General features: G+C 32.4%; 2 protein-coding genes across 3 annotated transcripts in view; both read right to left on the reverse strand.

Moving 5' to 3' along the window:
* The window catches only part of LOC140052281 (uncharacterized), a 44,100-nt gene continuing 28,779 nt past the window's right edge, over positions 1-15,321 (reverse strand). The window contains exons 1-4 of one of the 2 annotated variants that reach the window (XM_072097754.1): positions 10,456-10,493; positions 10,074-10,139; positions 1,551-1,856; positions 1-986 (exon numbers count right to left, since the gene is read on the reverse strand). In XM_072097754.1, the coding sequence (XP_071953855.1) occupies positions 985-986; positions 1,551-1,856; positions 10,074-10,137 (372 nt within the window). In that variant the 5' untranslated portion in view covers positions 10,138-10,139; positions 10,456-10,493 and the 3' untranslated portion in view covers positions 1-984. Of the gene's footprint in view, positions 987-1,550; positions 1,857-10,073; positions 10,140-10,455; positions 10,494-15,321 lie in introns of those variants that run through there. The other variant, XM_072097753.1, reaches the window with a different exon arrangement.
* Positions 11,228-15,321, reverse strand: part of LOC140051698 (uncharacterized) — a 30,833-nt gene continuing 26,739 nt past the window's right edge. Inside the window, exons 29-31 of the mRNA XM_072096991.1 lie at positions 14,921-15,078; positions 14,212-14,347; positions 11,228-13,957 (exon numbers count right to left, since the gene is read on the reverse strand). Of these exons, the coding sequence (XP_071953092.1) occupies positions 13,880-13,957; positions 14,212-14,347; positions 14,921-15,078 (372 nt within the window). The 3' untranslated portion in view covers positions 11,228-13,879. The remainder of the gene's footprint in view (positions 13,958-14,211; positions 14,348-14,920; positions 15,079-15,321) is intronic.

A 15,321-nucleotide genomic window follows, 5' to 3' on the forward strand; every position in this document is an offset into this window, starting at 1 on the left:
TGTAATATGAATACAACATACTAACAGATAATGTTGGTTTGGTTTTAATTTTGCATCGTTATCCCATATAAGACAATATGACTATGCAATCCTAGAACATATATTGATCAGGTGTATTACAGATAGGGAGGTTTCGCAACCTTACGAATACGATAACGAAAACGGATAACGTCATACATTTGTGAAACTTTTGAGCTGATCCCCATTTCATATTCGTAAAGCGTATTCGTGTTGACGAATATCACCAGTCATATTCGTAACTACAAAACGAGTATAGTTTTTGATCTATTTTGCACATTATTGCATTTGAATCAGGAATGATTCATGATTATAATATAATTATAGATTTATTGAAAGTAATTTACTAAAGTAATTTACTAAAATCAATTTTGATAAATAGCAGTTTTTAAAGTCCTCACTCGCTTTGATGTTACGCTAGGCCTAGGCAGCCAAGCACCAAGCAACACGTACCTGCGCTTCGCTCAAATTTACCGCAGTCATATTTTGGACGCGCCTCAATATTTCGTTGCCATGCGAAACAGATTTTTTTATGGCTTATGAAAACGAATACGTGTGCGTGACGTATCCGTTTTCGTTATCGTATTCGTAAGATTGCGAAACCTCTCTAATGAAGAGGATTGTTTAGCTGTCTTAGGGACTCCTCTTCATAAATGTGATGTCCATAGTGGCAGAACCTTTATCATCGGGTTTAATGATGATATCAATACGCTGACGTAATTTGGCAATGGCATGCCTCTCTTGTTCCGAGAGATTTTCACGTTTATGTAGTAGTTTAGACGTAGTTTTGTACATCCTGCTCAATAGCCTGAATAAATGTTTATAAAGCTGCACAACGGGTTTTAGGTGGATTCCAGGAACTTTTTGTTTAAATTTGTTAACGTTGCCTTCGTTTTGCGTGGTGTGGCTGTCTGAATTTCGCGTAATCGTGTCTGGAGAAAGTCCTCGGGAAAGAAGTGTTTTCTCTCCTTCGGAAAAAATGTAAATATAGGTCTATAATTTTTATATAATATATATTTTTAAATTATTACCGCATTTTTGAGCAAAACAAAATCAAATTATCAATTGTGACAATCGGTATTATTAGATATGAACTTATAATTAAGCAATATGTTATGATTGTATTTAAAAATAAATGTTGGTGTACGAATTTGTAATATAACTACAACAATGACGTATTTTTTCGACTTATCTTTCTCAAAACAAACAAAGGATGAATTACTTAAAATCAAAAGAAATGTTTTCTCTCCTTCGGAAAAATTTAAATATAGGTCTATAATTTTTATATAATATATTTCCTTTCACATAAATTTTTACCGCATTTTTTGCAAAGCAAAATAAAAAAATGATTAATTGTGACAATCGGTATTATTAGATAAGAACTAAGGAATAATTAAGGAATATGTTATGATTGTATTTAAAAAGAAATATTGATGTACGAATTTGGTAACTCTCATTTCTATTATAACTACAACTATGACGTATTTTTTCGACTTATCTTCCTCAAAACAAACAAAAGAAAAATTACTTACAATCCTGAACGGTTTGAGTATCAACAATTGTAGTGTACACAATAGTTTCTTCACCTCCAACAACACCTTTACAGTAATAAGCACCAAACGCATTTTCACTTCCAATAGGAACATCTAATATTTTAGCATTGACTGTTAAATGACTTCTCCCAGGCTGTTCTGCAGTAGAATCAGAGCTCGCTATCTTAAATGCTCTTCCAAATGTTATTGTCGTACCAGTTTCACTTGGGTAGCATTGGTACTGTCCAAAATTAGCAAAAGGTGACTTAGTGTTAAAAACTGTTAAATATGTATCAGCTGCAAAACCTACAATAAAATAATTATTTAACAATTTTATTAGGGTTACATAATTATTAATTGTATCTAAGTCTATTCTTGCCATTTGAGGTTACTTATCACATGCTATCGTAATTAGTTCTACTGAATGGAATTGATAATAAATGATATTTAATGGTAATAACGAATTGTTATATTGAACATGAACACAATTTTAGGATTTTGTGCAACAAAGTTGTTGATTGATTTTCATTCAAAATCCAACCTGTGGTATGCACAGTCTGTAACTGTTCTACTGTCTGCATCTAAAATTGGAGAAAACTGCCTATTTGAAATTACATAGCCCTCTTGTTTTTTTTAATGGCCTAGCCCTCTGTTTTTTTTAATAGCCTAGCCCCTGTTTTTTTAATGGCCTAGTCCCCTGGCCTTTTATAGCCTTTAACATTGATTAAAAGTGCAAACTGTGTATTAATGAACAAGTTTACTTTACGACAAAACAATTAAACAATATTTAGGTATTGAAGATTATTTCATGAGTTGAACTATTTACTGCAGCCTATTAACTATTGGATAGATTAAATGGATTACATGCCATCAACTCTTGCGAAAATTTTATTATTAAATGGTTCCAGTTGAAAATCTGAAAAACTAACATTGATTTTACTATTGAATCATGGAAGTAACTCCATGATTAAATTTTTTAATTAACACGTTTAATTTTTATATATTGGGACATACTTTTTTTTAAATAGTCCATTAGCTAGTCTAAATGTTCTTAAAGAAAGTCATTTTAAATGTGCCAGATCATTCTGTTGCCGTTCATTTTGATGGCTAGTTATGAACACTTTTAAAATACTTAAATATAATTTACTCACCATTGTACACTTATTGTGTAATATGAGGCCCATATATACTAGGATGCCCATATATACTAGGATGCCCATATATACTAGGATGCGATAACAATCAATGATAAACATATATTTTTAAGCATAATGGATATTTTATAGTCTAGGATAAAACCTTTTGAATTATTTTGTTTCATAGAACATCATCGATCATCGTCGTACATAACTAAGGGCGTGGTCTAGGTATTCACAGGTCCCCAGGGCACAGAGAACTATATTTCACAACAGGCCTAGGATATGCCCAAAATGAGTTTTACTCACTGAGCTCGCCATGATTTATGCAATTCATTCTGTTCAAAGGATAGGTGTAATTGATTAAAACTTAAACGACGCGACCAGTTGATACAGTTGGCCGGCTGCCGAGACTAAACACGCAGGTTGCGTAGTTGATATGTGACGTAACAACTCGCGGAACATGGCTGCTGAGACGTCAATATACTATTATTTTTTGCCCTTGTTTAGTGTTTATTCTTAAAATTCATGAAAGTGATATAGCCTATCGTGTGCGGCCCATCAAGAAACATTAGTGTGCCAAATGTGAGCACATACCATTCAGCGGTTTCGGAAAAGATACGTAAAATTAGTCGACAAATTTAGTAGCAGCAATATATATATATCCACCAGTATACAGTAGGCACAGCTATGTACAGATACATTCAGCCATACCCCGCCGAGAGTCTGTCCAATCGAATTGGAACAATACAATGAAAGCCCCAGTGGTCTAATGGTTAGAACATCTGCATATCAAGCAGAAGGTTCCGGGTTCGAATCTCAGTTAGGGCTTTCTCATTCTCACAGGTTTCGTCATTTTTATTGTTTCTAATTAATTAAATTTCATTATATCACCGGGCGGATTAGAATTTATTCTGTGCCTGTGATGTTTATATACTGTATATATATATACAGTATATAAATCCAAAGGTAAATTACTGAAAAAATGTCAATGCTGTGGGTATCATGTGGCTGGATCTCAATGGAGATACAAAAAAAAACCCAAAAAACTAAAGCAAAACGATAAAGTAAAACAGCCAGAAAAGTTAGCAGAGCTTTCGGGCAACACTAGCCCCTCATCTGTATATTTATATATATATATATGTGTGTGTTTAAAATAGGCGTCATATTGGATTTCAAGATGGCGGCTGTTTACAACTTTAATAACAATATAATAATTTGGAATCCTCAGTCTCACAAACATAGGTATAGACATCGTTTTTAACTTTCTATGTTACTTATAAGTCAAGTTATAAGCCAAAATACGTTTTAAATGGCGGCCATCTTGGATTTCAACATGGCGGCTGAAATAGAATATTTACAACTTTTTAGTAACAATATATTTAGAATCCTCAGTATCACAAACATAGGTAAAGACATCATTTTTAACCTACTATGTTACTTAAAAGTTAAGTTAATAAGGCAAAATATGTTTTAAATGGCGGCCATCTTGGATTTCAAACATGGCGGCTGAAATAGATTATTTAGAACTTTAATAACAGTATATTTGGAATCTTCACTATCACAAACATAGGTATAGACACCATTTTTAACTTGCTACGTCACTTAAAAGTCAATTTATAAGTCAAAATACGTTTTAAATGGCGGCCATCGTGGATTTCAACATGGCGGCTGAAATAGAATATTTACAACTTTTAATAACAATATATTTGGAATCTTCACCATCACAAACATAGGTATAGACACCATTTTTAACTTGCTACGTCACTTAGAAGTCAAGTTATAAGCCAAAATAAGTCTGAAATGGCGGCCATTTTGTTTTTCACATTTTAAGGGTGAAGATCTAAAAATTGAGCCGGGTAAACAGCAGATTTGAATTCAGCACCCCGAAATTACCCTAAAACACATGTTTTTTTGCTTTTAACACGAAATGCCTACAGCATTTCATTTTTCTCAAATCTGGACAGTCTAATAGAAATATCTAATACTCTAGCATCAGAAAATTTACCACTATGAACTGTCCCAGTAGTCCAGTATGAAATGTAGCGATATGATAAGTTGCATTTTTTTTTGCTATATTTGGTAAAAATTGGATATGTTGTAGAATACACATCACTGAATCCAAAAAGTATTTGCTCCATTTTTTTTTTCATACGCAAGGGGGGTTGGCAGCCATTTCAAAATGGCCGCCATTTTGGACAAAATATTGTAAGTATATGGCATTAAAAGATGTTATCGAGATAGAAATTCAATCATAAAAGTAAAAATAAATGTTCAAATAATATTTCACATCATTTTTGTAACTGAACAAGTCAAAATGGCCGCCATTATGCCCAAAATGGCTGCCATTTTATCCAATATGGCCATCATTTTATCTAAAATGGCCACATATATCAATCAAATATTTCTTTCAACTTTTATTCACATATATTTGGTAAAAATTAGATATGTTGTAGAATAGACATCACTGAATCCAAAAAGTATTTGCTCCATTTTTTTTTCATACGCAAGGAGGATTGGCAGCCATTTAAAAATGGCCCCAATTTTGGACAAAATTGTTTCAAATATTGTAAGTTTATGACATTTAAAGATGTTATCGAGATAGAAATTCAATCATAAAAGTAACAATAAATGTTCAAATAATATTTCATATTTGTGTAACAGAAAAAGCCAAAATGGCAGACATTTCAACCAAAATGGCCGCCATTTCATCCAACATGGCCGCCATTTTTATCTGAAATGGCTACATAATCAAATTGGTTTTTTTTAACTTTAATTAAATACATAGGCTATAACATAATGATATTTGTGTTTAATTACTTTAATTATTCGTCGTCATTTTAGCCATCACTATCACTGTCCGAATCGGATGTAGACAACAATGGTCATATGTTGATTTGATTTGAATTCATTTGGAAAATCATCATAAAAAATACATACAAAGTGATAACATAAATTACGGACATTACATATAATACATTTATAAAAGATTTTCCAGGATAGCCCAAAAAGCTTATTTCCATTGGGATCCTTTACAATCTAAAATAAAAACATTACAAAATATTGCATTAAACACGTAAATATAACAAAAACAATAATATAAAAAACAAGTTAAATTAAAGACTATGATTGACTTATATAGTTATTTGGTAGAACAGAAATGTGATTTAACATTTTTCTTAAAATTAAATTTGTTTTCTATTTGCTGAATGGAATGAGGTAGGTTATTCCATGCCTTTATGCCTGTATAATAAAACGTAGATATTTGACTATCAGATTTAGGAACTGAAAATCCATTGACCTTACTTCTAGTCATATAATGGTGGTTAGATGAAACTCTTTTAGACTTTTCAGTTAAATAAGGTACTGATTTTCCATAAAAAATCTTATGAACATGATTAAGTTTGAGTTGGCAAATTCTATCCTCTAGACATAATTGACCGATTTGGTTCAGTTCGTCTTTACCAATATGTGCACGATCATTTTTATTTAATATAAACCTAGCAACTTTATTTTGACTGGTTTGAAGTCTGTTATTCACGTCTGCTTCGCATTTACACATCTCGGTACATTATAGATCCATATATTGGCCTGGAGATGTGCACGTAGTATGTGCTGGTGCAACGCTCCAGAAGTTGGTGGCAATTTTTCCACACCTTGATTATTTGGCAGTGTTTTGAACCGCTGACACCCTTTTAGTTCCAAGAAGACTGCACAGAAACTTCTCGCATCCTGCCTTCCCATTGAAAGATGGCATATTGTCTTTTCCGAGTTTGACTAGAGCTTCTATGATGTGAGGAGGTGACTTCATATACAATCTTAAAAGCTGTTTTTTTCCTGTGACCCGTAACACCACATCCAGTGATAGCATAGAAACCTGGTAGTCCGGCTGCCTTTTCTGGTCCAAGGTGATCGTATATTGGTTGAAGAGTAATTCTTCTTCCTGTTTCAGCTGTGCCTGAGTGTTAAAATTCCAGTATTTTCCCCCAACTGTTGTAGGCGCCTTAGAATTAAAACAAACCAGTCGGTATCTTGCGTGAAGAAGTCGACTTCATTTCCTGGTGTAGATGCTATTTCAATGCCATGAGGGATCATTAGTGTGTCTACCTCCTCTTGGGTGTTCACGTGACTGTTACAATAGGATGATTAATATCACCTCAGCCTGTGAATCGCTATCTCATCATCGATGGAATGGCAGTTGTTCAAACTCTTATGAATGTTCAGACTTTTACCACCTGCAAAGATTTTGTGGAGGCATTTGTAGCCTGCATAGATTCTCTACTTAACAAATACATTTATGTTGGTGGACGTGTTGTCTTTGACAATTATGAGAAGACACTTTCGCTTAAAGACGATATCCGATATCAATCATCTCCTCCTAACATTGTGGAAATTATTGTGGAAGATTCCACACTGAATAAAAACAAAGCAATATTCTTGTCAAGCAACACGACAAAAGATCAACTCACAATTTATCTTGCCGACAAATCAGTACGAAATTGTAAACATCCTATTGTAACAGTCATGCGACAAGATGAACACAAACACACCTGAACATTCCCCAACACCTGTGAGCACCCAAAGAAGAGGTAGATATACTAATGATCCCTCATGGTATTGAAGTAGCATCTACACCAGGAAATGAAGTCGACTTATTTGTTTTAATTTTAAGGCGCCTACAACAGTTAGGGGAAAATTCTGGTATTTTAACAGGCACAGCTGAAACAAGAAGAATTGCTCTTTAATCAATATACGATCCCCTTGGACCGGAAAAGGCAGCCAGACTACCAGGTTTCCATGCTATCACTGGATGTACACAGGAAAAAACAGCTTTTAAGATGTATATGAAGTCATCTCCTCACATCATAGAAGCGTTAGTCAAACTCGGAGAAGACAATGTGCCATCTTTCAATGTGAAGGCAGGATGCGAGGAGTTTCTGTGCGGTCTTATTGAAACTAAAAGGGTGTCAGCCAAAGATTCATCAACCCTGAGATGGAAACGGTTCAAAACACTGCCAAATAATCAAGGTGTGGAAAAATTGCCACCAACGTCTGGAGCATTGCACCAGCACATACTACGTGCACATCTCCAGGCCAATATATATGGAGCCATGTAACTATTGACCCAATAATTCCCGATCCATGCCAAAACTTGGCTGGTTTATAGAGAACGGTAAACTAAGACCAGTATTATACGAGAAGCAAACTGCTCCAGAAGCAGTTGTGGAGCTAATACGGTGTTCATGTTTAAGTAAATGTTCCCATAATACATGCTCGTGCAAGAAAAACAATCTACAATATACCGAGATGTGTAAATGCGAAACAGACGAGAATAACTGTCACAATATATGACCATTGTTGTCTACATCCGATTCGGACAGTGATAACGAAAGTGACGACGAATAAGTAAAGTAATTAAACACAAATATTATTATGTTGTTATGTTGGTTCCTTTATAGCCCATGTATTTAATCAAAGTTAAAGAAAAAACAGTTTTATTATGTGGCCATTTCAGATAAAAATGGCGGCCATGTTGGATAAAATGGCGACCATTTTGGTTGAAATGTCAGCCATTGTTCTGTTACACAAATGATGTGAAATATTATTTGAACATTTATTGTTACTTATATGACTGAATTTCCATCTCGATAAAACATCTTTTAATGCCATAAACTTACAATATTTAAAAAAAATTTGTCAAAAATGGCGACCAATTTGAAATTGCTGCCAACCCCCCCTTGCCTATAAACACAAAATGGAGAAAATACTTTTTGGATTCAGTGATGTCTATTCTACAACATATCCAATTGTAAATATAGGTGAATAAAAAAATATTTGATTGATATATGTGGCAATTTTAGATAAAATGGTAGCCATATTGGCTAAAATGACAGCCATTTTGGGCATAATGGCGGCCATTTTGACTTGTTCAGTTACAAATATGATGTGAAATATTATTTAAACATTTATTGTTACTTTTATGATTGAATTTCTATCTTGATAACATCTTTTAATGTCATAAACTTACAATATTTGAAACAATTTTGCCCAAAATGGCGGCCATTTTGAAATGGCTGCCAATCCCCCTTGCGTATGAAAAAAAAAAATGGAGCAAATACTTTTTGGATTCAGTGATGTCTATTCTACAACATATCTAATTTTTACCAAATATATGTGAATAAAAGTTTAAAAAAATATTTGATTGGTATATGTGGCCATTTTAGATAAAATGGTGGCCATGTTGGATAAAATGGCAGCCATTTTGGGCATAATGCCGGCCATTTTGGCTTGTTCAGTTACAAAAATGATGAGAAATATTATGTGAACATTTATTGTTACTTTTATGATTGAATTTCTATCTCGATAACATCTTTTAATGCCATATACTTACAATATTTTGTCCAAAATGGCGGCCATTTTGAAATGGCTGCCAACCCCCCTTGCGTATGAAAAAAAAATGGAGCAAATACTTTTTGGATTCAGTGATGTCTATTCTACAACATATCCAAATTTTATCAAATATAGCAAAAAAAAATGCAACTTTCCAAAATATCCTAGACTACAGGCTGTTCTGCACTATAGAATCAGAGCTCGCTATCTTAAATGCTCTTCCTAATGTTATTGCTGTACTAGCTTCACTTGGGTAGCAAATGAACACTCCTCCATTAGCGAAAGGTGAATTATGGTTAAAAATTGTTAAATGTGTACTACTAGATACAAAACCTACAATTCAATAGAATACATAATTACTTTACTTTATTATGACAATTAATAAGAAAATTATTAACTAAGCTGAATAAAATATAAACAAATATACCTGGTTACAAATTTGAAATGCATTGGCAATTCAATCTACAATCAAGAGAAAACAAAAAGATAGAGCTTGGCCACCACAGCATTAGCCTACGTAATATGCATGCATGCAAGATCGCTCAATGGTGAAACAAAAAATACAGTAGGCCTACATAGATAATTCGAATGACATATCATTATTGTATCCAGGCCTACTTCTTACAACACATATAGAGAATTGGTATGTTTAATATTTGGTATCACATAAAAAAGTGTTAAGGCGTTGGTTGGTTGGTTGATTGACTGTGCAGTTAGAGTCTTAGATGTAAAATTAAAAAAACATCCCTACAACATTGGCTTAGCCTTTAATATTTCACCATACTTTAAATGACTAAACTAGCCATTAAAAATATGTGTATTCTATCACGAACGATTGGAATGATATGGTTATCAATACTCACATACTGCTGTATGCAACCACTATGAAATATGGAATTATGGAATGTTTAGGGCCTACACCTACACCCCGACCTACACTGTTGCGATCCCTTCTTTCCTATGTATTCTCAAAGACAATAAAAACAGAAAACGTTACCATTGTGAATTCCAATGGCGACCAGATGAATTAAAACACGGAAATAAATGAACACATTCGCCATACCTTTTAGAAGAAAGAAGAATGTTTAAACAAAATATTTTACAAGGAAGTTTCAGAGTCAATGGAGTATAGGGTTAGGTCATCTCAGTGGTTAGGTGTTGCGTCAATATACACTTGTTATTGGTTGAAGAAGCATGGAGCTATAATTGTATAGCGCCATGAAGCAAATGTTCGAATATCGTTATGCTAAAAGTCATATCTACATAAATCGGCCTAACAATATGTGTTCTAAAATCTGCATGGTTTCCAATATTACTAAAATATTTATTTATATTATCAAATTTATCCCTAGAGGTTCCATATTTTAAATTTCACTCACCTCAAGCTCACTTATGGTCGGCCTTACGGTGGTTAGGTCGGCCGGTCGCAAAAGTCACATTCAAACATTTTACCCGGCGCTGTGTAGATATTCATAAAATATGTAAAAATGTAGGCCTACTTAATATCTTTTTATCTTATCGTCATCAAACTAAAAAATAATTAGCCCGTTCTAAAACAGTTATTTTATTTTTATTTTAGTAAAATGGACAACAACGATATAACCTTCATTTGAAAAAAAAAATAAACAAACATTTTTTAGCTTTAGCTTTTTGTTCGTTGATAATGGGAAAAATAATGTTATGCTAATTAAATTACACAAAATTCTATTTTTTGGCAAAAGCATTCAATCAAAGAATAACATATTTAAGATATCAAATAAATTCTCCATAAGTTTAAATATGTTGATCATTGAAAATAACATGTTTAAACTATCCACTCACTGATAAGAAAGTGCTTTTCACGCTGCTGCTCTAGCCCGCTACGTCCCATTAGGACTACTCAATCAGAAGCTAAAGCAAGCAGCAGCATGAAACATAAGGAAACAACAGATGATGACCAATAGTAATTGAGTAGATAGTACGCTATATATAATTGTCGTTTACAGAAACGAATAAATAGACACGATGATTTTTGTAGTCAACTAAAATTAGCACCCTGGGAATTACTTCCGAAAGAGAAACTTGTCACAAAATGAGTCCAAATTTTTGATTTGGACTCATTTAAACAAACCCAATTTGTGTTTTGTGTGTAACATTAGGGTTGAGGGATGGAGAAGAGGATAGAGGTACAAAGAAGAACAATTTTGAAACATATTCTTTATCTCCTCAGTAACGAAATATTTTTTTCATGTTTTATAGGCCTATAAATAATATACCACTTGATTCAGTAACACATTTGCGATTTAATACTTTGTTAAAACTGTCACTGTCATAGTCGATTGAAATAGCATAGTAGATGTAACGATACACCACTATAACGTTTATATTCTTTGTAATTATTAATTAATACAAACGTTGAGAAGCAACTGTCAGTAATAAAGTTTATTTGTATATTGTGCGTTTATATATCTAACTGTAGGGCCTACTCACACTTACAGTAATACGTTTATTTATACATGTGTTTATACATCTAACCCTCACAGTAAAAAAAATGGGATTCAACTGAACGGAACTGAAAGAAATCAGTGGGTGAGTAGGCTACTTATGTCGACACTGGAACTGATTGTAACTAGTAGTGCCTTTCCGCAAGTCATCTATTTGACATGAATGGTTATAGTAAATTATGGATAGCGTTTTAGCTCATTTGGTTGGTCGGTTGGTTGGGCGGTAAACACTATTGAGCACGCGACTGCAGCCATCTATATGGCCTTGTTGAATTGGTAGACCTTTTGTAAGTTGTTCCAATGAACGTGCTTCTTCCCTGATCTTTCCTTCCCACCATAATAAATCACAAACAAAATGATTCCACTTATAAAATTATATCTAGGGATGCAATACATGCTGGAATAATAATAATGCTATCATTTAATAACAAAACAAGCAAGCAACTCTTCCCAAACCTACTAGGAAAATGAATCATTAATCCGCCTCTGACGCACTTTGATAATATATACAATGTAAAACACCAAGTACGTCCTCGTTTGAATGAGGCGAGGTGTATGTTTACATCAGATATACACACATTGTATACTAATATACAATGCAGTCTTTATATCCATAATATCTTTATCACAACAAGAAAAAAAAAACACTTGTGTATATGCATGAAGAGCGTGTAGTTTTATAGCAATAATATATACAGTATTCTATTTTATATAAATTCGTAACATTACAAAAATAAAGAAGCCTAAATAAATACAATGTAAATATTTTTCTGAAAATATCCCGATATAAAAATAAAAAATACAGAAAATTCAATTTGTTGGCAAGAACATTATCAAAGAATGAAATATATTAGTATAAAATTATTATAAAAATATATTTGTGTATTTAGATACTAAATGAATTGTCCATACATTAAAACATGCTAATCTTTATTAAGAGCATCAGGGCAATACAAATAAACCAAAACATTATGGAACATAGAGTAACTTAAGAAGAAAAAATTGTTTGGATGCGTCTGGCCTTAACAAAACATTTAAATAGGCCAATCAAATTGACATCTTTAATATAGCATTCTTGTTTTAATACCTTACATCACTTTTAATTAATTGCATAGACCTCATACTTGTTAGACAAACACATAATAAACATACTTCACAAACCCATCCACTGTAGGTATAATATAAATTTCTTTTTTACACACTTTTTTTTCACAAAACAAATTTGTCGCTGAAAAAACCTCCAAAACAATTTTAAAAGTTAGTTCTACAAAATATTAAAGTCGTTAAAAATATATATATATATATATTTAAATTCACACTCTATAAAATTACCTTTCATAAAAATAATTCATTTTTTATGCTCTATAAAATTCTTAGTTGAAATCATGTAATACCAGCAGCATTAACAGCTTGAGGCATATGGAATGCGAGTAATACTTGTTATTTATTAGCACTAGACTTAGGCCAAAATAGTAGCCACCATAGGAATAGGCCTATTTGGACAACAAAACTAAATATATACCTTTTCAATATTCATTTGGCTATTATTGTACAGTACCTTAATGTGACCTGAGTGGAATGTCTGTTACGAATACAACACTATACTATAGTATAGAATTATTAACATTTCAATTTTGTTTCAGTTTTAAGTAGCAGGCCTATGGAAACACTTTACTACTCTAAAATGGCTTTAAACATTAGTTACATTTCATATTTATTTTATATGAAAATAAGCTTGTCTTCCAAGACTTAAAATAAGCTCTATCTAGTCATGTTCTTTTTTCTTCCGAGACTTAAATTAAGCTCTACACTTGTTTTTGGTCTTCTAAGACTTCAAATAAGCTCTAGTGTTCTTCGACCTAAATAAACTATTTACTACAGTACTATAGTATGTTTATTAAAATTAGTTTTTAGAATTTAAATAATAACAACTATATTAGGTAAAGTTAAGCGTTATATTAAATTTATAATTACTATAAATGTAAAGTGGGTTTATGTACACTTGTGGCAAATTAAGTTTATAATAAAGTAGTATTTTTGTGTGCCAACAGGGTGGTAAATATCAGTGCTGTAAACTACTTTTATATGTTTCGTTTAAATACATAGTCATTGTTCAAATGATACAGTAGTACACAAAGTAATTGGGAACTACGGTGCATTCTATTATTAATTTTAAAAAATTTAAAATTATTAAATCACGGCCAAAACTTTACTGTTAGACGTAATTACATTACTAATTACATGTGTTACACACATAAACTCACAGAAGTAAATTGTTTTAAATGATTGCGTTTTAATATATATGTTGAGCATTTCTTCTTTAAAAATTGGGATTTGCATAAGTATCAAAACGTCCCAGATAGCTTGAAATGATATCATAACAAAAAATGTATTGGTCCTGAAAAACAAAATAAAATGTTATTAAAAATTGGGTATAAACATAAAAAAAAGTATAGAAAGACAAAAAAGCTTAGTTTTTCCAATTAACATTGGAAATTATAATAGTAATTATGGAATATTATATTTGAGTGCAAGTTTATACCTACTGCTATGCAAAACAACATGCGTTACATATCGGAAATCCAATTTATGGTATTTTTTAATCGGTACTGTGCTGTAAGTATTTTGTAATATTACCAAAAATAAACTTACAATATTTTGAACTAGACCTGGTCTGTTCGTCCGCAATTTTTTAACCGTTTGAAAGACATCAATGATATTTTCCAGTTTCATTCGTTCAACAACTTCTACTACTGTGAGGAAGATGCCGGTCCTACCAACACCATTACTGCAAGAAAAAATAGTTTTGTTTCATTTAAACAATTAAATTTGCATGTTGACACCTTTTTTCACATTTTAAGGAACCATATCAAAATTATTCTACCACAGTTACTGCATTGAACAACATTTTTTCTATTTAACCAGTTTATGTAATTATTTAGCAAAGTACCCCTTTTTATTTGGGTAATTATCATAATAATTATGACTGCCTAATAAACGTCTACATTGAAACAAACTAGTGTGTAGACTATTAAAGTAAAAAAACAAATGACATTGCAGTAGAATAATACTGACATGGTCCCTAAATGTATTTTAAAAGCAACCGAAAAAATAAAGGATATTAAGAATTCATGTAAAAAATAGTAGTAGTACAAATGGGAAAACTTTGCTGTTTATGTACATACAATAAACAACAAATGTACCCGAGGTCTGGACCAATTGACACCAACCCCCTGCCTCTCAAGTCTCACCCTCTTCCCTGGATCTGCATATGAGATTGCTGTAAGCATCTGCAGATGTTTTTTCTGCTCCATTGGATTGAAGTCTGGTACCAATTGATGTTTAAGAACAAGATACATACCTGCAATGCACAGCAATTGGATGGTTACCATGGTGATAGTCATGTTGGTTGTCGTCTACCAGCTCCAGCACCTCTAATAATGTCGTAGGATTTTCAGGAATGTCTTGGTCCGCTGACCATCCATGTATCTGAAACAGTTTGACTTTAGAAACAGCTTCCTGGTAAAATAAAATATTACAAAATTACATTTGTAGTACTGTTACTGTTACTGACACCTTAAATTTCCCAGCAATAATGCTCCAATAAGTAACATGTAAATGACAGACAAGAACATCTATAACAATATATTACAGTTTCCTTAATAATAAGAAAGATATTTTTTCAATTCTCTTATTTTCGCTTTTTGCTTTTTATATTATCTTATGTTATATTTTACATATAATAGTAATATGACACGAAAA

The sequence above is a fragment of the Antedon mediterranea genome, chromosome 6 (assembly GCF_964355755.1).
Source record: "Antedon mediterranea chromosome 6, ecAntMedi1.1, whole genome shotgun sequence".
Lineage (NCBI taxonomy): Eukaryota > Metazoa > Echinodermata > Crinoidea > Comatulida > Antedonidae > Antedon > Antedon mediterranea.